This window comes from Solea senegalensis, linkage group LG1 (genome assembly GCF_019176455.1).
Source record: "Solea senegalensis isolate Sse05_10M linkage group LG1, IFAPA_SoseM_1, whole genome shotgun sequence".
NCBI lineage: Eukaryota > Metazoa > Chordata > Actinopteri > Pleuronectiformes > Soleidae > Solea > Solea senegalensis.
In genome coordinates this window covers 6821547-6847064 of record NC_058021.1, presented here as the reverse complement: position 1 = coordinate 6847064, position 25518 = coordinate 6821547, and the positions used below count along the sequence as shown (strand labels likewise).

Sequence of the window (25518 nt, the reverse complement as noted above, 5' to 3'; positions counted from 1 at the left end):
ATGTTTTATTGTTGTTTGTGTGTATAGGCCTTAACTAAGTTGTGAGGACATTTTAAGATAAGATACGATTTGTCCTGCAGTGGGGAAATTTACATTGTTTCAGCAGCAATACAGTAAAGATAAAGATAAAAAATAATAAACACGCATTACCAAAAAAGAAAATTACAATATAAGAAGATATTAACACTTAGACTATAAACAAGAAATAGAAAAATTGACAGCAGAGTATACACAGTATGGACTTGATATTTACAGCATAAATAGTATATTGCACTAGTGTACAGTATATACAGTATTAGCAGCTTATTATAACTTTAAAGGGATTCTTTACAGGGTTTTTTTAAAGTTTTTTTTTTCCATGGCCATAGTGTTAGGTTAAGATCGGGTTAGAACTGGGGTTAGGGATTTAGTTGAAACGGTTAAGGTTAGAGTAACGGGGCGAGGAAATGTATTCTGTAAGTGTGTGTGTGTGTAAGTGTGTATGTGTGTGTAAGTGTGTATGTGTGTGTGTGTTGCTTTACAAGAAGCCAAAAGCATTTTGATGCACTGCACCAAATTTGGAACAAAAGACCCTATAGACCAGACCACATTACTATCCTTCCTCCCACCTGCACTCCCCTCCTCCCCTCCCCCCCTGCAACTTGAATTTCAAGACTGAAAAACAGCATCAAGGCCACTGCTATCTACACACACACACACTTTAAATGTCATATAATAATAAAATAAAATAATTTATTATTACTACAACTCCTATTGTTAGTAGCGACAACGACACTCTGAGTCTGCACATGTGCACAGTCCCTAGAATAGGAAGCACAAGACGAACCCTCAAATAATGAAAAAGTTAAATCTGATGTAAATTGATTTGCTCTGATAGGACATTTAAAGCAACAGTAAGCAGTGTAATGCTGCCTTTTGTCTGCCAAACCACTGCTCCTCTTGCAGTCAGGTTGCATCAGGAAACAGATAAACAGTCACACTGCACCTCATATGCACCTGCCCATGGTAACCTGGTTTTTATTTTTTTGGTCACATGGTTTCCATGGTAACAGAGCAAAAGTCTTGACAGGCAACGAGGATAGTTGTGTAAGCAGTCTTCTACGTTACACTACTGTTAGTACTACTGCGCACACACACACACACACACACAGTCACACAGTTTGTGATGTCATAAATTGGGCTTGTGTTCTGAGCAGGGAGGTGACTGGTGACTTATTTTCAAGCAGCAGTCAGGACATTCCAGGAGCATCAAATGTCTCCTGGAAGACTATTCGCTGACACTTTGAAAACTACCTCTACTTGTGTACAAACATACATGGCCTACACCAGTACTGGCCCTTTGAACAAAAATAATAAAATAATGACAATGATAGTGTGTGCTGTAAGTTAGTAACCATTTAAAAACACATACAACAGCACAAGGTGTGATCATTTGTCTCCATTTAGAGATGAAATACAATAACAGACATTGTTTTCTATTGAAATCATGTCATCAAATTTATTTTTGTTGAGGCAAAACATTGTGAAGTCAAATAGACTCATCACTTTCATTATGCACGCAGCAATACCACTTGTATAATGGAAATATGTATGCAGTGTTCCATCTTTCTCTATTTGCTAAAAGGCATGAAGAAATTGGGTTTCTAAACTGTGTTTAAGTAAAAAAAAAAAAAAAGTACAAGTGTCGATGTACTATAAATAGAGAGAAATCTGCCCTGTCATTTCTGCCTTCTTCACAACAGACGATTTAGACCTGCCACAAATCACACTAATTACAGCCCCAATTATATTCAGCTGTCCCAGTAAACCATGCAAACGTATACAAAAGAACCACAGCACTGGAATCCTGAATGTGCCAAAGCTAAATGTAGTGCAGCCACGGTTCATGTCATTAATCAAACCTGCTGTAGCTCCTGCATAACTTGTCAAATGGATGTTGTGAAACTTACTTCAGCTCCACTTGACCCAATTCTTTGTGTGCTGTCGGCTGCTAATGTTTTTTGCTGTATGAAAAGCCCCCTTAATTCAATGGCAACATCAGTCACAGCATATCATGTCAATCAACAGTTAGTTTGACTACAAACACTACAAAAGCACAGTGGGCATACAGCATGAAAAAGTGGACCCACAACCTTCTTCACGTGCAATAAAATCACCATTATCAATAAACATAAAATGCTTTAGTGTTAAATTACACAGGAGGAACATTTTCAGACAGATGTGAGGGCTTTTTCAACATACCTTGTATCATTTCTTTTTTACCTTTTTACATATATGCTTTAAAAGTAAAAGTTTTCTTGATCTTAAAATTGAACAAGAGCGTGGTGAGTCAAACTTCAGAATTAGAAAAAAATCATTGCTCTCTCTTGGTTGGACATATTGATGTTAAATACCGTAGAATTTATATAAATATGAAATCAGGTCCAACACACACCCATTCTCACAGTGGTACAGGTTAATAATTGTAATCGAGACAATAAAACATTGTAATCTGTATTAGAGATAATTCTGCCAGCGAGAGCATATAAATACACAAATGTAATGAAGTCAACCAACAGTTTAATCTGAGTCAAAACTTCACTTTATCTCAAGTAAACATGAAGTTTAGTCTCGGTCTAAATGCCTGCCGCTGCCTCTCGTACATGCTGACGTATGATCTAAGAAGGTCCTCCATTGTATGCGCCTGAAAAAGGAGGGACAAGAGAAATCTCACATCACTACACGTTTGATTCCAAAACTATAAAAAGAGATGATTAAACTCTGCAGACAAACTTGTTTCCAGGATAATCTAGACTCCTTTTAGCAAGAAATATTTAGATGATATACCAAACTTCTCACCTGTGAGGTTTCACAGACAAATATGTTTCCCCTCACTGCAGTGCCTGTGGTCATGACGAAGGAGCTGTCTTTGCTGTGATACGCGGTGATGCGGCTGAACGGGTGCATGACCAGCAGCGTCTGAAAGATTGACATGATGTGATGAGCTACGTTAAGATGTAATGATTTGTTACAAAAGAAAATAACAAAACACAACAGCATGTGATGAAGAGAAATCAAATGTGACACAATAGACTAGAATAATGGAGAGAAAGTGAAGTCATTTGGGGGCATTTTGGATACAACAAATACCTTGCTTCTTTTAATTAGGGTACTGCCAAGGTTCTCCAAATCAAAATGAAGTCTTTTTAAATGCATTTGAACACATTTTACAATGAAAGTTAACACCAACTGCACAGCCATAATAGTTTAAATGATTCATTTGGAGGATCAGCATGAATTCTAAGCCCTAGAACATTATTTCAAAACAAGAGTGTGTGATCCAAGCACAAAAAAGCCTTTTTTGCTAAACGATGATTTCATGTTCCATGGCAGTTATCACAAAACCAAAGTACCAAAAATCACTGACTCTTACAACAAATATTATTTTCTGTAAGTACATATGTAAAAAGTAATTTACTGTAATCTCTAACACTAATTTGTAATTTGTAACTCTTTTACGGGGGCATTAAAAGCCCCATTGTCACTTTCAAGGGAAATTTCAAATGCAGTTTGTTCCTGCGCCTTCTGCATTGTAGAGGCTAAATATTACATACCTTGTTGTCAGGGTCTATGAGGCTGACACCTTGCTTGCTGATAGCAATCAGAATTGCATTTGGGTAACTAGATTCACACGTTTGCTGCAAATGGAATCACAGACACAATGACTGAACATTCCTTCCAAGTGTTGAATGCAAACATTGCTTTCACGGCATCCCGATCGCTCACTTTAACTTGAAAGAAGGCACAGCCGAATGTTGTCCAACTGGAAATGGCTTTCAGGAAGGCAATTTTGGCCTCCTGCACCGTGATGCCACTCTGCTTGTTGTAAGAGGAGATAATGTGCTGCAAGTAGAAGAAAAGAAAAAAATACAGCAGGAAACCAGGGAAATAGTCTCTTTCTCTTGGTCCTAAATATCCTTTTAAATCTCCTTCTTTACCTTCTTCCATTCTTCAGTGGACATGATTTTGAACTGGTCAGCAGGAATCAGCTCCTTCAGCATCCTGGGAATCATGACAAACTGTGACCGGTCTGAGTCTACTTTGCACCTGAACAGCAGCCCAGCCAGAGTGATCATGTCCTCTTTGGTGCAGCTGTGGTATCCCCGCAAGTACTTGGGCAGCTCCTGCATCGGAAACACAACACAGGACGTACGTCTGTAATTTACTGAAAAGCTGTCAACACACCACGGAGAAGAGTGCATTCAGTTGTTAGTACCTGTGGGAAATGGAAGGTGAGGTCAGCGGTCAGATCTTTCCCGGGAATCACATTGAACCACAGCTTCCTCTTAAATATCACCAGGAAGGGCATGTTGGCTGGGTTGCCTGGGAGACAGAGTAACATTCAATCATTTTCTACCATGTGAGGGTCGTGGACAAGTCCCCTGTCCACTGCAGGGCCAACATAAAGATTCAAACAACCATTCACACCCGTCCAGTGAACCCAATCTGCATGTTTTTGACTTGGCGTCATGTCGTGGTGCCCCACCATGATCCATCTTGTGTGTTTTGCTTAGTGCATTCAGAGATGACTCTGTGAGTGTGAATTTAGTGAGCTGTGGATTAACACTAACGATGCTCATGCTGCTAAGGACGATTTACAAGCACATTTAAACTCAGGCTTGTTGTGCCAGCTTTTGTCTGAGTGTCATTCTTGTTTTTGTGACAGTGCTTGTGCTTCTCTGTGGTAATGCAGATGTGAAGTGAACCACCTCTCTTTACCCGTTTTATTTTGTATGTATAATCATTACTCGATTCATTTTGCAATGTTTTTGTAATAGTTGTTACATGAGGAGTTCTTTTGTCACATATAATGCGTCTCCATGCACACACAGGGAGATCATACAGACATAATGCATGAAAACAGAGATAAATAACATGAGGTGAGGGCATTGGCAGAAGCACGATGCATTACCTTCTTTTGCTTTCTTCACTTTCTTCGGTAAGTCTGACGTCTGCTTTAAACTGTCAAAGAAATATTTCTGCTCCTCCAAGCTTGTGACCTAAGAAGAGAACAGGGATTATAACACTGATATGCTGTACTTTGGCCAACACAGTCAGTATTTATGAAAAAAAAAACACAATTAAATCTATAACTTAATTGTCTTAACTGTGTGATTAACTCAAATGACATCTTTGTCTTTGCTGTTGCATCAAAATGTATTGGAAAAGGACCCATCACCCATCATCACCTTGTTTGGTGTTTTCAGGAAGAGACCGTATCCATCATCTGAGCTCAGCCTGAGCTGAGAGGCAATAGTGCTGCACAGGTCTTTGTTTGATGTTGTTGACGTTACCTCGCATATCTGGACAAGACAGTAAGAGGGAAAAACAGCCAACTAATTCCCCCAGTTTCTCAGTCTTTTTGATATAGCCCTCTGCTGGCTACAGGTTTATATTTTACATACTGTAAAGTATATGTTCTATATGTAGGTGTTGATCTTTTCTCAGAACATTATGTTGTCTTACTTCACTCGTGTCGTTTGGGAAATGAATTTTGTGGAAGATCTGGGTGCTGTTCTTTTGGATGGCGTCCACCTCAACCAGATGGGGAGGAAGCTTCCTTGGCTCCTTCCTGAGGGAACAAATCACTCAGATAAATGAATATTACACACACACACCTGAAAAGACTGCACAACTCAATCTCAAGGAGAGAAAATCTCATAAAATAAAACAATAATAATAAAATAGAATTGTTTTCAAAGTCAAATACTTCAGTTTTCACATTCAGTTTATTTTGTTGCTCCATTGATTCAAGTGGGAATTTTTTGAGTAGCAACAGTGTTTGCTGCAGGTGAGATGGAAATGTGGACAAACCTCTAGCAGCACAAATCCACTGCCTTAACAACTTTAAGTTTAGTTGTGTGTAATGTCTCCTGCCAGCTTTGCAAAACTATATAAATATTTTAGATTTTGTAAATTTAATTTTGAGGCAATTTGTTGCTTTCTGAGGACACCGTGTACAACTCAATGGTTTTTTGTGTTTACAATCAGTTTCATTAATTCACACAAACTTAGTCAGCTCAGTCATTGTTGTACATGGAATACTAATATTTACATTTTCTGTATGTTCCTATTGTCACAGAACAGATAAAACACTAACATAATACAGAATAGCTCAAACTCAAAGCCAATAGCAAATCTTATATCTCTTTGTATTCACCACATTCTGCATTTAAAGCTCCAGTGTGTAACTTTTGGTGATTTTTGTTGTTGATGATGACGATGTAATTAACCTGGCTCTGTTTGATCTTCATGAACTGAAACGATGTAACAATATTTGCATGCTGCGTCCTTCCTCTGAAAACAGGCTCAGTGAAGCAACACTATCACACCAGCCTAAGGGAGCGTCTTTTTAAGGAGTATAATTCACCTCTGAAACTTTTCTTTGTGTTTTCTATTATTTAGTCAACACGTCATGTTTCCCATAATGTCTTGATTTACAGACTTAATTCCACATTTTATTAAACTACACATTGCACAGGACACTGCTATGTGATCTATGAGTTTCTATTTCTGTCATCAGCCTGACCTGCGCATCTCCTGCACCCTCTGCAGGCACACGGCAGCCAGCGGGGCTCTGGGCCTTGACTCCAGGAAGCACTGAGCATGTTTAATCAAAATGGGGCTGGGCGGGAACAAGCCTGAGCACAGCCACATCAGCTCCCACCCACGCTCCACGCTCAACCTGACAGTGAGGGGGAGAGGGGGTCAGTGGTCAGAGGATATTTTGGATTTTTCTTTTGAAATTCTTTCAAATACAATACCACAAACACTGAGGGGAAGCACCTGTTGTTGTTGCCGGTCATCTGTCTCATAATCTGGCAGTAGATCTCATCCTGCAGGGCTTCATGCTGTGTGGCCGCACCAAAGATCTGGTCTGTCAGATCCACAGGGCTGCGAACAAGTTTAATGGGGTAGTCACCCATATATTTCAGGATAGGTAGCACCTTCGGTCAAGGACTCACACACACGCTGTATGGAGATTCAGATTAGATATGGACTTGCTAAAACTGCCATGAGAATAATAGGGAAGGAAGAACATCAACCCCTCCCAATTTAAAACAAAAAATTAAATCCCATCCAATCCCACGTTCTTCACTCTGAGTACAAGCATTAAGATACAGTGTATTAAAATGCAACTTTTCATTCATTATTTTAAATACGATTTTCCCATAGATATAAAGATGGGTACATGCAATATGCTGTTCTTTACCATCTGGTGTGCAATAATGTCTTTTCTATTCTATTCATCTAGTTTAATTAGCTGTGAAATATGTCGCTTGTATTTACTGATTGTGATGCATCGAATGCAGCACCACTGAGCGAGGAACAAATCTTCCCACGGGGACAATAAAGCACATCATACTGTATCGTATCAAGCTCCAAACAAATGGTCTTACTAGAAAACGTACAGATTATTTAGAAACTGGTGAATAATGTTGTTGTGATTTAAATCTGAAGGGACTAGAAGAGAAAATGGTATACGTAGTTGTGGTTTTATCAAGATCAGTGGTTCTTTTATACCAAGTACCACCTGAGAAAAAATGTAACTCTTGAAGTAACACCATTATCTCCAACGTTAAAATACAGGGGTGTAAATAGGTCGAGCAAAGACAGCTACTGACCTTTTACAGGAGGCAGATTTATTCCCAATAAGATAAGGTGACTCTAGTTATTGTCATTCTACGTACTACGATCACATACCCTAGAACATTATTTTGGATTTTCTTCCACCAGAGTACGCTCACGTACCACAGGTGGTACACGTACCACAGTTTGAGAACCAACGATCTAGATTAAGATTGTGTGAGAAAATTAAAACGATAAAATCCTAGAATCAAAGGATATCAGTGGAGGCGTTGCAGGCCAAAATGTTGAGTTCAGAGTTGTTGAGCAGACTCTTCAGCAGCGGCCGCTTCAGAGGGTCTCTTGAATAAACCCACAGTTTCTCTCTATTCAGGCCTTTGACTGCACCCTGCCGACCATCTTTACCCGCAGGCCTACATCAGATCAGGAGCCACAGTGAGACCAAATAAAAAAAATTATCCAACATGTTTCATAAGAGTTTTTGCTGTGGATTATTGTTGACTTCATAATTCAAAGGATTGGGGAAAACTTGCAGCTCATTTAATGTTATTACCTAAAGTTCTCCAGAGCAAAGTCCTTTAATGAGACCGGCACCACTGATTCATCCCTCTGTTGGGCGCTTTGTGCAGGTAACTGTTTCTTCCAGCTTGGACTGAGCAGTTCCTGAGAACCAGAGGAAGTTTTTCCAGTTAAACCATGTGAATGGGAATCATGTGAATTATCACAGACATGGATCCAGTGCTGCAGTATTGGTGTCACACAGTTATGCAGTCTCCATTACATGATAAAACAGGCTTACATATGCACATCAAACCATATATAGTGATTCTGTTTATAGTTTGGTTTGGTATGTTTATATTTGGTTTTGGTTTGTTTGCACCACCCACTGCCACCCGCCCCTATACCACAGCGTTACTCAGAGTTACTCAAGCACAGTGAGTGGAAAGTGGCAAGGAAGTTAAAGAAAGATATAGACTTTTCTCCTGGCACTGTACATAGTCAGGCAAAAACCTTTACAATATTATAGAGAGAAGAGAAACCCAACGCTTCACACAATGAGCAAACACTAGGCCAAAAACACCCTTTTCAGAGGAAGAAATCTGAGACAGGACCAGACTCAAAGATGTGCGGCCATCTGTCTCGGCCGGTTGGGTTGAAAGGAAAAATGGGGGAGAGAGAGATGTGAGGTAGCGACAATAATATGTCATGTTTATACAACACATTCTGTGTGTGCATAAACACAGTTTGTAAGCTCCTTATATTCATCATCAGTAACCATTCTAAACGTTAAAGGTCAATGTTGTTATTTTACATATATCTTTAACACATAGTGCATCATATTATTCACACATTTGTACTACACGTGTTGCTACATCAAAGACAACCAAAACTAAGGAAAATGTACCAGCATCTTGTCAGTAGGCCTGGTGAGAATGGGAAGAAACTGCACCACTTCCTTTAAGACTACACCAGTACCAGGTGTAGTCTGGTTAGTTGCTCTGATCCAGTCCTCCTCGGTAGAATAACCTTTATCTTTTTCTACCAACAGCAGGTCACCTCGTCTACAAACCAGGAACGCGGGGTCACCTGCAGGAAACAAGTGTTTTCAGTGCATATTCAGCATTTGGTCGTGTGTACTCAGGCATTAGCATATGTGTTTATGTTGTCTACTGTGCAGATGTGTGTGTGTGTGTGTATACCTGGTCTACTGAAATCCTGCTTAGCCAGTGCGTACACTGACCGGTGTCTCAGGCCCTCCAGTGTATTCTCTATAAGCGTAGCCATTTCCACAGCTTGTTCACACTTCAGGACAAAGTCTCCATGCACTGTGGCCAAACTCACTGACTGGCCGTTGGTGTGGCCATCACTGGAAGCATTTTAAACATGCATGTATAGTTATTTTGAAATAGTTTTAAAACTCTAGACAAAATGTTTTCCAAGGAAGTAAATAAAAAATATTAATAATACCTTATCCTTTCGAATTCCTTTACTTCATGGTAAGGAAGCTCTAACAGTGTCTTCCTTTCATCCATAAAGACGATGCCTCCCCAGTTTACAGCCACAGTAAACCTGCGTTTGGGAAAATTAGGTCCTATCGGGACATACATATAGGAAATGTTTCAGGAGCAGTATTGTAAATGTCTGCCATTTCTCAAATTATAACTGGAAACCCAACTTTAAAGTGAAATATATATGCTCAGGAATATGGTTGAAATGTAGACTAACTGGCCACTTTATTAAGCACACAGGACACCTGTTAAAGTGGCACTTTTTGCTGCTGTAGCCAATCTGCTTGAAGTTTTAACATGTTGTGTATCTCCTGCATCCCTTTTGGCCATTTTACTGTTGCCTTTCTATTTTTTTAACCAATCTGGTCTACTAACCAAACTGCTCTACTGACCGTAGAGCAGTTTCTGCAGTTTCTGAAATGGAATATGGCACAACCATGCCATGTTCAAAGCTGCTCAAATCACCTCCCTTCTTCATTCTGAAGCTCAGTTTCAACTTCAGCAATTCATCTTGACCATGTCTACGTGCCTAAATACATCGAGTCAGTGTCATTTGATTGGCTGATTAATATTTGTGATAAGAAGAGGTCATTACCTGAAGTCCAAAAGAGAAATTTGTTTATTCTCAATAGGGATGTTAGTTGCTTTATAAAATACTGCGTGTGAAATCTGAACATTGACTAACCTGACATCATTATGACTTCATAAAACATGGAGAACTTAAGCGGCCATTTTTCTCGGGCACAGTCGACAAATTCCCCTTTGACGCGGTTTCTGCTCTGTATCCCGGTGGCGTACGGACCCTGCAGTGAAACCAGTGCGTGAGATTGATCTCATCCCTGATGTGAAACCAGACATGAACTGCATGGCACTGTACCTGTAAAAGAGCTGATCCAATGAGTTGGATCCATTTGGCCATAGATTTGCTCTCAATAAGTGTGGTGGTGATGCACTCCTCCACCACCTTCTGGACGTTCTCGTCGCTGTGTGCAGAGCCAAACTGAATGTAATAGTGCTTCACTGCCAGCTGGATATAATCATCCTCCTGAGAAAAAAAACATCTGTTTTTATTGTTACACCTTATACCTCAGGATTCTTTACGTTTCTGCCATAATCACTATATTATTTCGCCCTTCCAAGCACTGAGGTGTGTGTGTACGATTCACTAGTTTTAGCTTGAATCAAATTTTAGTTTGCTTCCATAAAATGTTTTAGATTCTGATCTCAAGACTTTACTATTTGGAGGTAATAAACAGGGTGAAAGACTTAACTGCTTAAAGTGTGCTAAGTGGCATCAGCGTTTAGTTTTGCATTACTCACATGGAATGTGAAGTATTGTACATTAGTCCTGTAGCTTATCATTCAGAAGAAAGTAACGAATATCTGGCAAAATAAAACCCCATCATCTGGTTTCCCTGCAGAGCCTCACCTTCTCACTGACGTACTCTTCTGACTTGATTCCCTTGATGACCTGCCGGTAAATTAGATCTGTGCTGATCATATCTACTGAGCAGTCGTGCCACGGTGTGAACAGTTCCTTGCGGATGGAGAGACTCCACTTGGCGTCTTTCTCCTGTTGCCCCCGCTGCTTCATCTCCTGCTCACAATGAGAAACAGCATCCAGCACGTGCTTGCCACAGCTGCCCAAAGACCACATCTGGAGACCAAAGAATAATACACTTTGAATGAGTGTTGAGGGAAATTCAGGGACTAGTTAAACAAAAAATCATGTGATTAATGCTGACCTGATCACAGAAGCTGATGTACAAGGAGAATCCGTAAGTGTCTGTAAGATCAGTCTTGTCAGCCACGGCTTGACAGACTTCAGCGGAAGTGGAGGCTGAATCCAGATGCAGAGCAACAGTTCGGTCATCCATCAGAGTCACAGACACATCTATGGGCTCTTTGGATTTGGCAGCCTGGAAGTGGACGGAGAACAATCCAATAAAGTTTGCATAGATTATTTAAATGAGTCTGGTAAAGTGTCCATAAATTTAACAATACAACACCTCCGATGGAATTAATTATTTTTACCTGGAGCTCAATCCAGCATGGCAACTCTTTTCTTCCTCCATTGGCGACTGTACGGCGCAGACGCTCAGTACAATATGCTCCATAACCACTTGGCCCTCTGCTGACAAAACTCTCCAAATACTGTGGAGCAAAGCACATGAGAACAGTGAAAACGTGATGATATTATGTGTCTTGTTTGTAGATTTTTCATCACGTAGCCTGCATTATGAAATAATGAAATAATAACTTATAAACTCTTTGAGTGGTAGAAATAAAGTCATAACACACTGCATACTGTAAAACAGCCAGAATAAATGACATGTGGGATGTTCCTTGAATATAATAACATGTAATATAATTCATAATAATACATTAAAATAATAAGTAATTTTGATCTTGAAATAATCATAATGATTTATTAAATAATAATGCAGTGTTACGTAACAATGTTACTCATTCTTACCTTGATTTTAAAGAAAGCATTTAATCACTGACTGGGACTTCTACAAATATTTCCACATAATATGTCACCATGCAGCCAGCAGGAACACGGGTCTGTTTTGTGGAAGTATAAGAGTAAGAATTCTGTTGTAAACTGACCTTGATGAATCGCTCTGTTGGAGGGAAGATCCCGAGACAGATGGAAAGGAGGGTCCAGCCCAGCATACGGCTCTTCCTGTTGTTGTTGTTCACCAGCTGCTTACAGATCTGGCAGTAAATCTCATCTCTACACAGGCAGAGAAACAGGAAATAAAAACACCCAAAAAAGAAATGTGATGGACACAGTGTTAACACAACTCATGCTGAATGTATTAAAGGTTCATTTCCCATTTGAATGATTTCCTTCACTTGTACCGTATGTCTTGTCTCGACAGAGCGTATCCAGCGATGATGTGCACTTTCTCCAGGGGCGAAAGAGGCCGATCCAGTGTCGGACCTTCTCCGATTAAAATGTGCCCGTCTTCCGTCACATTCTCTGGCTGGTGAAGATGACAGCAACAAAGATTATAACATATGACACAGAAAAATAAATAACTCGGGCGTATTAGTGCTGACCTCGTCAGGTAGGACAGACGCTCCTCTGATTCCACCTCGCAACTTTTTCTTGGCCTTCTTCATTTTTTTCTGTTCACATAAGGCATAATTATTATGACACAACAGGAAATGCTGTGTTTGATCAAACTGGCCTGTCATTATAAGACTGATTTTTAATTTTTATTTTAATAATTATACTGCAGCTGTGAGTGGTTTCTACACAGAATGGAACAGACATGTTAGCATGATTTACATATGTGGTTCAGGTGTCGGAAGCTTTTGTAGCAATTTATTATATAAGTTGGCAGTTGGACTTAGAATTGGCTTGGGATCGGAAAGCTATAATCATTATATGTGGAATATAATGGATGCTATCCATTTTGTTTTTAAGAACATGTACAGTGCTTAACAAGTTTGTTTCGACCACCTGTCAAACACGAAGAAAACATGAATATTTAAATAATCTTTCAAAAACTTTTCACCTTTTTATACACAAAGTTGAGCCGGCAAACACAACATTCAAGTTCATGTTCATGTTCAAGTATAATTAACTATAATTTGACATCTTAATCAAGAACTAATAATGTGCTTTACTTTTTTTTGTTATTTTTTTTTGTAAAACTTACAATTTTTTGTAAAAATATAATTTCAGTTGAAGAGCTTCAACATACTGGTTACTACAGAAACATAAAAAAAAATGTGTTTTCTAATCACCAATGCTGTTAATTTAGGGCAGCTGTGGCATTAACCTTACATTGGGTGGTGGTCAAATACATGTGTTAAGCACTCTACATATATATATATATATGTATAGCACAAAATGAACAAAGAGAGCATTGCACTTGTTGAGGGTCATTTCACATAAACAGAATAAATAAATAATAACAGCAGAATTGTTAGCTTGAATCTACAACCAAGCCCACTTTGTCCATGAGTCACCTTTTCTTAGATAACGATGAACCTGGATGACTTTAATGACGAGTGAATCGGCTTTGCAGTTTCCCAACAGATATTCTTGTATTGTTATCAGATACCAAAACCTACAGACTTTATTAGGTCTAGTGAAACTGCTTTCCCAAGTAATGATGGTTGTACAACTTATGCAAATCTACTTGTAAATGTTACACACTGTTTTTAGTGCAGTCTGTCTGTCTTTCCGTCTTTCTTGTGACATGTGACCACTCTACCTGCTCGAGTCCCACCAAAGAGCTCAGCCTCCTGCTCTGCTTCTGGGACATCATGGTGGTGAATGTTTGAGATATTGGTTCTGGGATGTCCTCCATGAACCGAAGAATAATCCACCAGACGGTCAAACACGCCTGCAGAAGAATGAGAGGAACAAGAAATGAAACTGAACATTTTTTGACTAAGGAGAGAGCGACCCATCTTAATTCTCTCACCAGCGCATCTCCCTCATCATCATGGCGCAGCAGGGGCTGCTTGAGTCTCTGGGTGATGTGCTTGTGATTAGTGTTGCCCTGGAAGTGTTGGAGGCTAAATTTGGAGAATGAAAACTCGTCATTTTCGTCATCAAACTCGGCAGAATCGTCCTCACTCGATGAGGTAGATGGATCCAAATCTGGCACTGCTGGCTCTGGCGTGTCCCGCCTCTGCTTGACCGTCAAAGAAATTCAAGGTTCAGTAAGTGAAATACTCCTGTAAGATAAATGGATTAATGTCAGTTTAGCAGACTGCGGTATAGATTTAAAGTCTAACCTCACTCTTGTCTGAATCTGATGCTTCTTCTTGCACCACTTCCACAGCAGGTGCAGGCAAGAAATGTTCAGTGTCAAGTTCTCGCTCCTCATTCTCTAGCTGAGACTCGATAAGGTCTTCCAGTCCTCGCTGAAGCGACAGTGCTATACTGTCCCAGCTCTCATACTCCAGGTGGGAAGAGAACACCAGAGATGAGTTTGACAGGGAAATATATTTGCCCACACCTATTTCTTGATTTATTGACATTTGTATTTGTGTTTATTGTATTTCTAGGTTCTGGACATTCAGCACTTACATCATTCCTCATTTGTCCCATTGCCCTTCTGGCCAGGAATCCTCGGGTGTGAGCCTGCAGCAGGATGACGGCCTCTCTCTTTTGCTTCAAGCGTTTCCTCATGAGGTAGCCTCGCACCTACAGTTAATCATCACTCATGGTCTCAGAATGAATGTTTTTATCTAACAAACAGTATATTTTGCCTCTCTAATTGCAAGGATATATAGTAATGAGTGTAACATACATTCAAAATAAACGATTACACTTTGTTGTTACAATATCCAAATGAATTTTGAATGTATCCCATTGACACGAAGATATAATCTGTGTTTAAACTACTGGCTCGACAGTGCATACCTGTGTCTGTATGGTGAGAGCAGCAGCACACTGTTGTTGGTACAGGAACTGGAAAAGAGTGCAAACAATGCATAAGAAAGGAAAAAGAAAAGAGACTGTACATGAAGAAGTTAATCATATGATTGCATGATTAAACATTAGACCTTTTTTCGCTTGTCGTCTTCCCTGTTTGCTCTCCAGCGCCTCTGTAACACCACAGCTGCCCTTCGTTTCCTCAGGAAAGACTTTCTGAAAAACAGGCAGAACAAGGCCTTTGGAGGATAATTGTGTAAAGACAAACATACTCATCAGTCAACTGCTGTATTTAAAATGTATTCTCTATACCAAAAGAAAAATCAATCCTCTCTTAATTTTGCAAGATGCATTCCACCTGCAATGTGTTTCGGTTCATGATCTCCATTGATATATAACAGAAACTGCACCTGTCTTTGTGTACACGCATGAACCTCTGGATCACCACAACTATTCCGTTGAGTTCCTCTTCCCTTAGTCGCTCCAGCACCACATCATGAGCATCCTGAAACACAGAATAGAATGAACCAGAAGATCCTTGCATTCAGATGCCACAAAAGTGCTGGCAAATGAGGCTATTGCCTGTGGCCCTGAGCTGAAAGAACAGCTGATTACACTTATGTTAGAATGCCTTTAGATTTCATGATGTGCTTTTGTGCAGGAGATTGCAGTGGTTAGAAGTCTCCTGAATTGCCCAAATGCAACTTCTTTACTTGTGGTTCAATGTTCATTGTCTGGCCCCAGAAGTATCTTAAAATTGTCCCTGGTGAAATCATTCCATTCTTTTAAGAAATGACTAAATAACAGACAGCTACAGAGTAATATGTGAACAGTATTTACAGTATTTAAGTGCATTATATTAAAAAAAGGTATGATATTAAACTCAGTTCATGTTTTAGTTTGATGTTTGGTCTATTGCTCCACCCACAGCCAGTCACCTAATGCATGCAGGTTTAAATTACTGAACGATATCACACCTAAAAAGCCAAGACACTCATCTGCAAAAACCTCTATTTTTACATAATACATGACCTTTACAGACAGACTGTAATGTCAGCAAAAGATATCGGCTGCTGGTGCAGTTTAGTATATTAGTACTACTTGACCAGTGGCAGTCCATACATACATCTTCTCCCGCTTTATCCTCCTCCACATGAGGGTCGTGGTCAATACTGTTTATCAATCAAACTTTATTTATAGAGCATGTACCCTTCCCAGGATAAAATCAAAGAATCCAACCCACACCAACCATTTGAGCCGACATACGGCTGCTATTACATATTTAGCAATTGAGAGCTGAAGAAGTGAGGAAAAGAAGACGTGAGGAAGGTAAGAAAGTGAGGAAAAGGAGCAAGGAAAGGAAGCGAGGAAGTGAGGAAACGCTATCGAGAAACTCAAGCAGACGCAAGAGATAACACTGGTGACTGAAATACTCATGTGTGATCTAAACAGGAGGTAAGAGTGAAATAAATCAAAAACACAATAGTAACAGATAAAATGTCATGAAATAGAAAGTTAAATCAGTAAGTAAGTAAATAAATGAGGCACTATGAGCAACAAAAGATAGGATGAACTAGAACATGATAAAATAATGAACTGTTTATCTGCAGCTGTGTCATTGTGTCCATTGTCCTGGCAGAGCTGGGTCTGAATCATAAATTCTTGTGTACCTTCAGGAAAATCTTGGTCCTGCCTATTTTCCAGTCACCCTTCTTTTCAATCACTGTGTTGCAGATGGCTTCACAGCAGGCAGCAGCTGTCTCCTGCAGGGACAATAAAGAATTCATCAGTGAGCAGGAATAAAGTCTCATGACAGTTCAAATTCCTCCAGGGGGAGAGACTAAAGAATTTATTTCTCCACCTGTCCATGATATTCAATGTGGCCATAGAATTAAAACAAATAAATAAATAAAAATATGACAGAGATTGGATGAAAGCAGCAGGTAACAGAGTCAGATATATTGGTAAAAAATAGCTGCGTCTTGACTGACAGTTTTGGGGTCGCAGCGCGTCTTCCTCAGGAGAACCCGGTAACGTTTGAGGAACTCCTCAAACGTGTGGAGAATTGGGAAGCCTAACTTCCGTATGCGGATGGTGCTCATCATGCCAGAGTACCTCAGCTGAAGCAAACACAGCTGTCTGTCAAACACCTGAAGGAGAGAAGACGAAGGACAGATTTTGATGAAACGCTGAAGAAAGCTTCCTGGTTCACACCTCAACACTGGTGATTACACTTTGTGTTAGCAGGTCACCATTTCCAGGAAATTTGCTCAATTTATTTATGGAACAAATCATTTTTCAGTGTTACCGCAAATAAATTGATAAAAAAGTAAAATTCTCTTGTGACACATGCAGACAGGCTGTATAACCACATCTGCAGCGTCTTTATTTCAGTAAAGCAAAGTAAGGCAAAATAGACCTAGCATGAGCGATAAAATTAAATGACGATGGCCATGGAAACTGCAGTGTAGGTGCTCTGATGTCGTCACCTGAGACTCTTTGTCACTGTTGGGTTTGAAGCAGCGGATGAACGCAGGCTGACAGGCCGACAGAGCCTTCATGAGCGAGTCCAAGGACTGACGGAACTGGCCGCTCAGCGTCGGCGCTTGTTTGCGTTTGTCCATCTTGGCCTGCACGGGTGACGAAGACAACAAATCACCATCAGCAACACACTGAATAATAATACATAACACATAATGCGATTATACAACTCATACCCGCAAAGAGCTCTTGGGCGTCAGGATGACCTTTTTGTTGTTTGACATTTTGACCTCACTGGTGGAAAGCTCGGTCTCAAATATCTGATGAAGTAGCTTATTGGTGGACAATTGAACTGTCTTGATTAAGTCATAGCTGACCACATCTCTGTTCTTCTCCAGGAAGCCTGAACACACGCAGAAAGTCAGACTATATATAATCACGTGACTTTACGGTTGAACTAACCTGCCATCTGTGCCGCTTACCTTTGGAGTCATAGTAAACAACACCTGCAAAGTGCTGAATCCCAAAGATTGTATCATGTTCACGCTTTGAGCAGATGTAGCTCTTGTTTCCGCTGTGCTGCCCGTTCATCTTGCTGAGCATTGTGGCATCGGAGCCCTGCAATTCAATGCACTTGAGTGAGGAGATTTTCATAGCCACGCGACCAAATCGTTAGTGATCAAACAACAGTGTAACGACACCTTTGGAAAGTGGCTCTCCTCATCGATCAGAGCCAGCACGTTACAGGTTTTCTCCGCCATGAGGTCCAGGATGTTCTGATTGTCGCTGAAGTCGATGTTGTTCCACACAATGTCCTCTTTCAGGTACTCCTCCTGCTCCAGCTTGAAGATATGACCCACGAAGAACTGCTGGAGCCTCTCGTTGGCAAAGTTAATACACAGCTGCTCAAAGCTGGGAAAAAATGCATTTTAAAGTCATGTTCACTTTTTCCTGGTTGTGGTTGTATAAGGTATGTTAACAGTCAGTGCCTGTGGCCCCTGTGACCCCTGTGGCCCTCTGTGCCAGCTTGAGACATGGAGGCATTACTGTCAGTGATTTAGTCACTTTATCTCAATAGTAGACAGAACTTTAATTCTGGAAACATCAGTTCTGTAAAGTGCTCACAATCCATGTGGCTGTGATATAAAACTGTCGATATTTTTCTATTTTTGTAATTGGTACCCACTGACAGTGAGCAGTTTTCAATGTGACGAGAACTTCATTTTGCAGCAGGAAACGCCCATTTAACAGCAAGATAAAGCAACAAATTAAATTCAATAACTGTGATGTTTCAGTGAGAGCGACTTCTCCAGAGCACCACACTTTGAGACCCCAGAGTCGCTGCAGAGTAGAGATGCACAAAATGTCTGCACCTGTTTGTGCTGAAGTTCTCAAAGCCAAAGATGTCAAGCAGGCCGATGGACTGGTAGGAAGACTTGACCGTGTTGATCAACCTCTGGTACGTGACACTGTTGATTTTGTCAACGATCCATATGAACAGCTTGTTGTAGATAGCCTGAGAGTTGGGACATAGAGAAGAACACAGTTAACTGAGTCCTCTCTGCACTATATATATATATATATATATATATATATATATATATATATATACATATAAATATGTATATATATACGTATATATATATATATATGTATACATATACTCCAATGTATATATATATACTTATATATATATATATATATATATATATATACATATATATAGTATATTTGAAGAACAGTTTGCAAATATGAAGGAACTAAGCCAAGAAGAGCAGCAGATCAGCCAGTATATCTATATAACTGGGTACACTCGGAATAATCAGTTCCAGGAACAGTAGGGACATATTCTATGTGATCAAATGTTTTCTGGTAATCCCTAGTTAAAAATCACCTTTTTATATTGAACAGTGACTTTATTTTACAGCCGTTTGTCTTTCATCTTGGGGCCAATAAGGAAACCCATTCCACAACACGCCGATTTACTGTCACTGACTGGGTTTCGTTACCTTGACGAAGGCGTCTCTGCAGTCAGCAGCCTGTTCAGAGGAGAGGGGCTTTGTCACGCTCTCTCTGTTGGTCTGAAAGGAACGGTTGGTCAAACTAGTCGCCAGAGGAGACGTCTGCACCTGTGGGAAGCAGACATCAAAACAAACACACGTATTATTGTTGTGTTAATGATGAGGGGGAAAAAAAAGATCTCTTCATACTTGAGGGAACTCACCTCCAGAAGAGATGCCGCCACGGTGAAATGTTTTGACTTGCTGACATCACTGGTTTCCAGGTTATTTTCAGTGGTTGCTAATGGCAACACAAAATCATTATTTAAGTTTTACAATGAGTATTCCATTTATTTGGATTGTTCGTTTATGCTACTTCATAGACGGGAAAGTTATTCAGAAATAATTAACTTAATCCATATTATACCTTTAATAAAAGAAAATGACTTACCTTAGAGTTAGTGCATTACAAGATTATGATTGAACTATCTTATATAAAAAATACTTATTCCATATTACACTATTAAAAAATAATAACAATACTTGCCTTATTACATCATTCAAAAGCTATAAGTTACATTACTAACTATATTATTATAGATACAATCAAAAGTGATTAACACTTTTGTTATGAAGTAATAAAATACTTAATGACATGTTTATACTTTTATACAAATAAAAACAAATCACAATCTTGTAATGCACTAACTCAGTGTTACTTGTTTAGTAATTGTAATATTATTACCATTTTCTAAATTGTGATCCTTACACTACTTGTTACAAGGTAAAGTAATAATATCACAGCACACTTTTCCCCCCACTAACACTAAAGGGCATTCCTTCTCTCCCAAAATAGCCTAATTCAAAATATTCAAAATGAAGAATGAAGATTTCTTGTAAGATGTTGCTCAATTTTTCGACTAATTCACATTTTTTTGACATCAAATACATGTTTTGCTGCTGTGTCAGCTGCACAAAATGCGTACGCTCACCCTTAAAGCATACATTCCCCAGGTGTAAAATGGCCGCCAGTAACTTAAAGATGTCGTGGCACAGGCTTTCAGAGAAGGTGAGTATTTTCAAAGCAGAATGAATATGTCGGTAATCTTTGGCATCGTCCTTACTTTCACACGCAACACAGTCACCCTGCGACACAGAAGAGGCGCACTTTAGATAAGTTACAGTATGTAGAGGGACATTTTCTGCTGGGTGAGGAGACACAATAAGCTGCAGATATACCTTAGTGAGGAATTTGTATGCTTTAGCATCCTTCAGACTCAGACTTTTCCTCTGCTCTGCTGAGATTCCTGCCAGCATGCAATAAAATATGTGGTAGTTTCGCTCCCCCAGTGCCTGAGGTTGTGGAATAAGAATTGAGTATGATTGTTAAGAGAAATACGGCTACATTGTGTGAAAGGAATAACCTCTCAGATAGGCTGGTAAAACAATCAGAAATTAGTATAATTTTTCAGGCCCATGAGAGCTGTTTCTTTTCTCATAATCACCATCACATGTTTATATAAGACTGAGCAGATATAGGTTTATAGAAAGTGTGTCAGCTCACTGGAGAGATGAGGACACAGAGTCGTCTCACCTGATGGCAGACACGAGACTTCTCCAGCAGATACTGCTCCACTCGAGCACCTTTGATCAGTCCCTCCTTCGTGAAGAAGATCTCCAAATATTTCCCAAAGCGGCTGGAGTTGTCGTTGTGGATTGTTTTAGCATTTCCAAAAGCTGATATAACCACAGCACACAAATCATAATGGATTGCAATCACATATGCATCATTACTGGATGTAATTATACACCTTTACGAACAATAATGTTCAAATTCTGCCAATAAACCATAATAAATGTTACTCAGTGGACCTCTGTGTTAGTCATATAATGTTACAGGCTGTTTTGTAGTTAGTTTTCTTATGTTTTAAATGTCAGGTGTGTGACATTTAGTGGTGAGACTGTAGATTGTACCACACAGAGGACTCTTCCAAAGCTTGTCAAGGAACTTAAGTGGCCTTTGCATATCAGAGAAGATGTCATTCTTTTTCCTATCTGTGGTAAGTTTCTGGTTTAAAACACAAAACACATGCTTTGTCCGTGCAAGAAGGTGCAATATGGCAGCCTCTGTAAGTCAAGGCCCTTCTGTGAAGTACATGTAAAAGGTTCTTTCTAAGGCTGTGAAAATCAAACAATTATGCACCTATAGATACACACTTATGGATCGTATATAAACCCTGCTATATGTGACACACTGCTGATGTGAGCACCAATGTTACCTTCTAGTATTGGGTTGGACTCGAGAATCTGTTGTTCCATCGTCTGTTCAGAGAGTTCACCACTGACTGCTGCCAAATACTGCAGGATCAATTTGGTGCTCTCTGTCTTCCCTGCTCCTGTCTCTCCACTGAGGGGAAAAACAAAAATAAATCATCTATTGATCGTAAAGTATGACGCAATATCATATATTCTATTCAGGGCTGTTGACGGGCCATCGTGACTCTTTCAGTGGGTTGTCCATCCTGACCTGATGATGCAGCACTGGTTCCTGAGATGCCGTGTCATGTTAAAGTAGCAGGATTCAGCAACGGCAAAGATGTGAGGTGGAAGTTCCCCAAGCTTTTGACCATGGTACAACCTCACCTGCAAGACAACAGGAGGCACACATAACCCACATCATCAAAGTTGTATTAAAACGGTTCAGTTTGTGGGTCAAAGATGTGTACATGTCTCACCTGCTCTGCTGAATATATAGGAAAGTCCTGGTATGGGTTCACTGCAACCAATACCGAACCTATGTAGGTCTACAGAAATGAAAAAAAGAAAAGGTAACACAGTAACAACGTGGTTATAGTATGGTAATATTATAGTGATTCCATCTTATCTGCAATGCAATATCCAACAAAAAATATTGAATATTGTGGTGAAAAAGAGATAATATTACAGTAATGTAATTTCTATAGCCCTTTAAAACAACCCATAAACGACCAAAGTGCTTTACAAAATAAAATTATAAAAACAAATTCATGAGACATAAAGCAACCCATGAAAATACCAATTAGAAACACACAAGAATAAACAGTGAACCAGAATAATTAAAAGTCTAACACGAATCTCAGGGAGGAGTTTATTCCGGAGTCTGGGGGTGACAACTGAAAAAGCTCGGTCACCCCACTGTTGCAAGATGCACATCATACATTAATGACATACAGTATGAAAGGAATATGCACCTTGTGGGGCTCTGAGATCTACTGACTCAGGTCAGACAGTCGAGCCCAGAGTTCAAGCCAAATATGGTGAAGCAGCATTTTAGTTGTTATGCTGCACAAAAGTGCACAACCCGAATGTGAATATTTTTTTAATCCAGGTTAAAAACAATAAAATATTTGCACAGCTGTCAATATTTGTTTTGAATGTACACACTATTTCTCTCTCTTTTTTTTAACTATATTTCTATTTATCTTCATTTCTTTGAAATTGAACTTATCTACCAACTAACCTATCAACCTATTTATGTATTTAACTACCTACCTAAAATTGAAATTTAAAATGTGAAGCACTTGGAATAAACCAACATTTTCATTGTATACAAGGTCAAAGGTTGTCTTGAGACTGTCAATGGCATTTAAATTCTGCAGTGTGTGTGTGTGCGCGCCATGTGCCTTACATAGATGATTCCTTGTTTGTGACGAAGCTGCAGGTTTCGGAGAAGACCCGCCTCAGTCATGTCCCCCAGTTTTATCATGTCGTCCACAACCTCCACTGATGTAGGGTGCATGACCTGGAGAGAGGCTTCCTGCTCCTGAGACAGACTCCGCTCCTGAGGGACAGCGAGAAAAAATAATGCATACTGCAAAAACAAAACGGCTTCCTTTATATTTGTGACTAGCCAGCAGCAAAGAGTGTTTACATTTCCCTCATCATCCACCAGTAACCGTTGACCAGATGGTGTAACTTTGATCCTGGCTCCGATTGGTACCCCAATGACGGAGTCCACCCACACCCAGTCCCCCTGAAAATACACAGAACACAGTAAATCACATTACTATACTTACAGTATATGCAGACTGTAAACTGTTTATCTGTTTTGTTTTCATGTTGCATATTGTACATAATTCTTATATATTTGCAGAAATTGCTCTCTGTAAATTAGAATACACGCTCTGTATCGCTGTTACCAGTGAAACTAGTATTTCAGTTTAACACAGAGGTCTCAAACAAACACGCCCCCTCCCCCATCAATCTTTTAATATATTATAAATATGTTATTTATTATTATTTGTGTACTATTTATCATTCCATATCAAAAAGGAACACTTCAATTTTTCAATTATGTGAAACACGATCATAAATATTATTATTTTGATGTCTTTTTCCTCAAACCAGACGTTTATTTGAGTTTGAAACCCCTGGTTTAACAGTCTCAATCTCTAAAGACATATTATGGTTGTCTTGTGACTTAATACATGATGGGAATACCTCACTCCCTTTAAGGAAATAAACTGAAACTGTTCCTCAAGATAACTGTCACTCTAAGGCTGCAAACAAATCACTGACTGATTAAATAAAAAGATAACTAAGGGACCTCCTTAATCACACTTTATTGATATTAATGTATTATTAATGTAATGACTTTAGTTCTCACTGGTAAACAATATTCTTAATAAAATAAAATCCATACTTGAAACACCACAGAGACATGGTTTTTTTTCAGCCATACCTTTTTCAGCATCACCAATCTTCCACTCTCCCTCTGCCTAAATAATAAAAATCCACATGAGTTGCAAAGTTCCAAAAGAAAACAGAAAGCAAAAGACTTTATCCATTATACTAACTTATAAATTAAGGTTTTCCTTCTCTGTTGAAAAGACTCTGCCAGTGAATAATGTGAACCTACGTAACAGAAAAAACAATACATTTATGTGATAATATAAAAGTCAAAAGTATTCTACCTGACAATCCTTTGACAGCGATCTTCATTAATTCCTCACTCTGTCCTCATTGACGCCTTCTTGAAAGTGTCTCAGACTGAAGGAGGCAACGCAGCTCTCCTACAGAGTTTATGAGGGTTTGACTTTGCACCGACTGTAATGTGTCGAGGAAGAGGAAATTAAAGTGCTCTCTTACGCCGTGCCCTCACTGATCCTTTGGCTCTCTTCTATTTGAAAGTTTCATGTTTACAGTGATGAAAGACTTTTTTTGGCCATGTTTACACAGCCGCCACATTATTAGGTACACCTGTACAACTGCCTGATAATACAATGGGACCCACTGCCCAACACACCTGATTTCAATGAACGGCTCGTTATCAGGCTTTTGCAGAGCTGGATGACGAGCTGACCATTTGAATCAAACATTGATCTTATCAGCCAATCATATGATGGCAGCAACTTAATATATTTAGGCATACAGTGAATACCGGAGGACAGAAGACCACAACATGTGCCACTTTGTCAGATGTCTTGTGTACCTAATAAAGAGGCTGGTGAGTGTAAACTACAGTTTATCTGGTTGACCTTGTTGCAGGGTCAACCGTTGTAATTAAACTATAAGCAGCCTTTGGACTCTGGTTATCAGTGAGAGGAGAGTGTAGAGCATCTGACATAGTTGTTAGTATACTGTATATAATAAAAAGAGTGGTTCATATAGTGATTGAGGTGAATACATTTCATTCTTCCTGATATTATTCCATAATGTGACTCCTTTGGCTGCAACTTTGTGGTGTTAAAACTCACTAGCTTTTGCTGAGTTGCCTTAAACGTGGTCATACACTGATAGCTATTATTATCTACTTTATACTGGGCCTATGATTGATTAATTACTGACACTCCCTTATTTATTTACATGGCACCATAGAGAACAGAGATAACTTATGTTTATTACCACGTTAACTAAACACAGGAGGGTAGTGTAGTGCAGTTGAGGCATGGGTCAAATCTAATTTGTGCTCCAGTAAATATTGTGTTCACCTCATTTTCAATGACTTTATAATAAT

At 39.4% G+C, this 25518-nt stretch overlaps 1 protein-coding gene across 2 annotated transcripts; it reads right to left on the bottom strand.

The window, feature by feature from the left end:
- Nucleotides 1–1555: 1555 nt before the first annotated feature.
- LOC122780883 (unconventional myosin-VIIb-like) lies at nucleotides 1556–24562 on the bottom strand. 2 transcript variants are annotated; one of them, XM_044044253.1, is made up of 50 exons: nucleotides 24476–24562; nucleotides 24244–24280; nucleotides 23434–23535; nucleotides 23191–23343; nucleotides 22259–22327; nucleotides 22051–22166; nucleotides 21803–21930; nucleotides 21118–21260; nucleotides 20763–20876; nucleotides 20516–20669; nucleotides 19748–19824; nucleotides 19533–19652; nucleotides 18897–19039; nucleotides 18225–18435; nucleotides 18006–18141; nucleotides 17760–17926; nucleotides 17532–17672; nucleotides 17034–17192; nucleotides 16713–16805; nucleotides 15453–15547; nucleotides 15174–15258; nucleotides 15031–15078; nucleotides 14695–14811; nucleotides 14400–14564; nucleotides 14084–14296; nucleotides 13871–14002; nucleotides 12705–12773; nucleotides 12504–12628; nucleotides 12249–12375; nucleotides 11670–11789; nucleotides 11381–11554; nucleotides 11065–11292; nucleotides 10513–10680; nucleotides 10321–10438; nucleotides 9595–9718; nucleotides 9327–9493; nucleotides 9032–9213; nucleotides 8180–8289; nucleotides 7888–8039; nucleotides 6826–6979; nucleotides 6569–6724; nucleotides 5506–5611; nucleotides 5229–5342; nucleotides 4952–5039; nucleotides 4256–4362; nucleotides 3978–4163; nucleotides 3766–3882; nucleotides 3594–3677; nucleotides 2839–2958; nucleotides 1556–2683 (listed from the first exon to the last, which is right to left on the bottom strand). In XM_044044253.1, the coding sequence occupies exons 2-50, from the start codon at nucleotides 24253–24255 to the stop codon at nucleotides 2588–2590; spliced, it is 6285 nt and encodes a 2094-aa protein (XP_043900188.1). In that variant the 5' UTR covers nucleotides 24256–24280; nucleotides 24476–24562; the 3' UTR covers nucleotides 1556–2587. The 2 variants fall into 2 exon arrangements, with proteins under 2 accessions (XP_043900188.1, XP_043900198.1); XM_044044263.1 differs by having other exon boundaries at nucleotides 14084–14293.
- Between the last annotated feature and the right edge of the window lie 956 nt (nucleotides 24563–25518).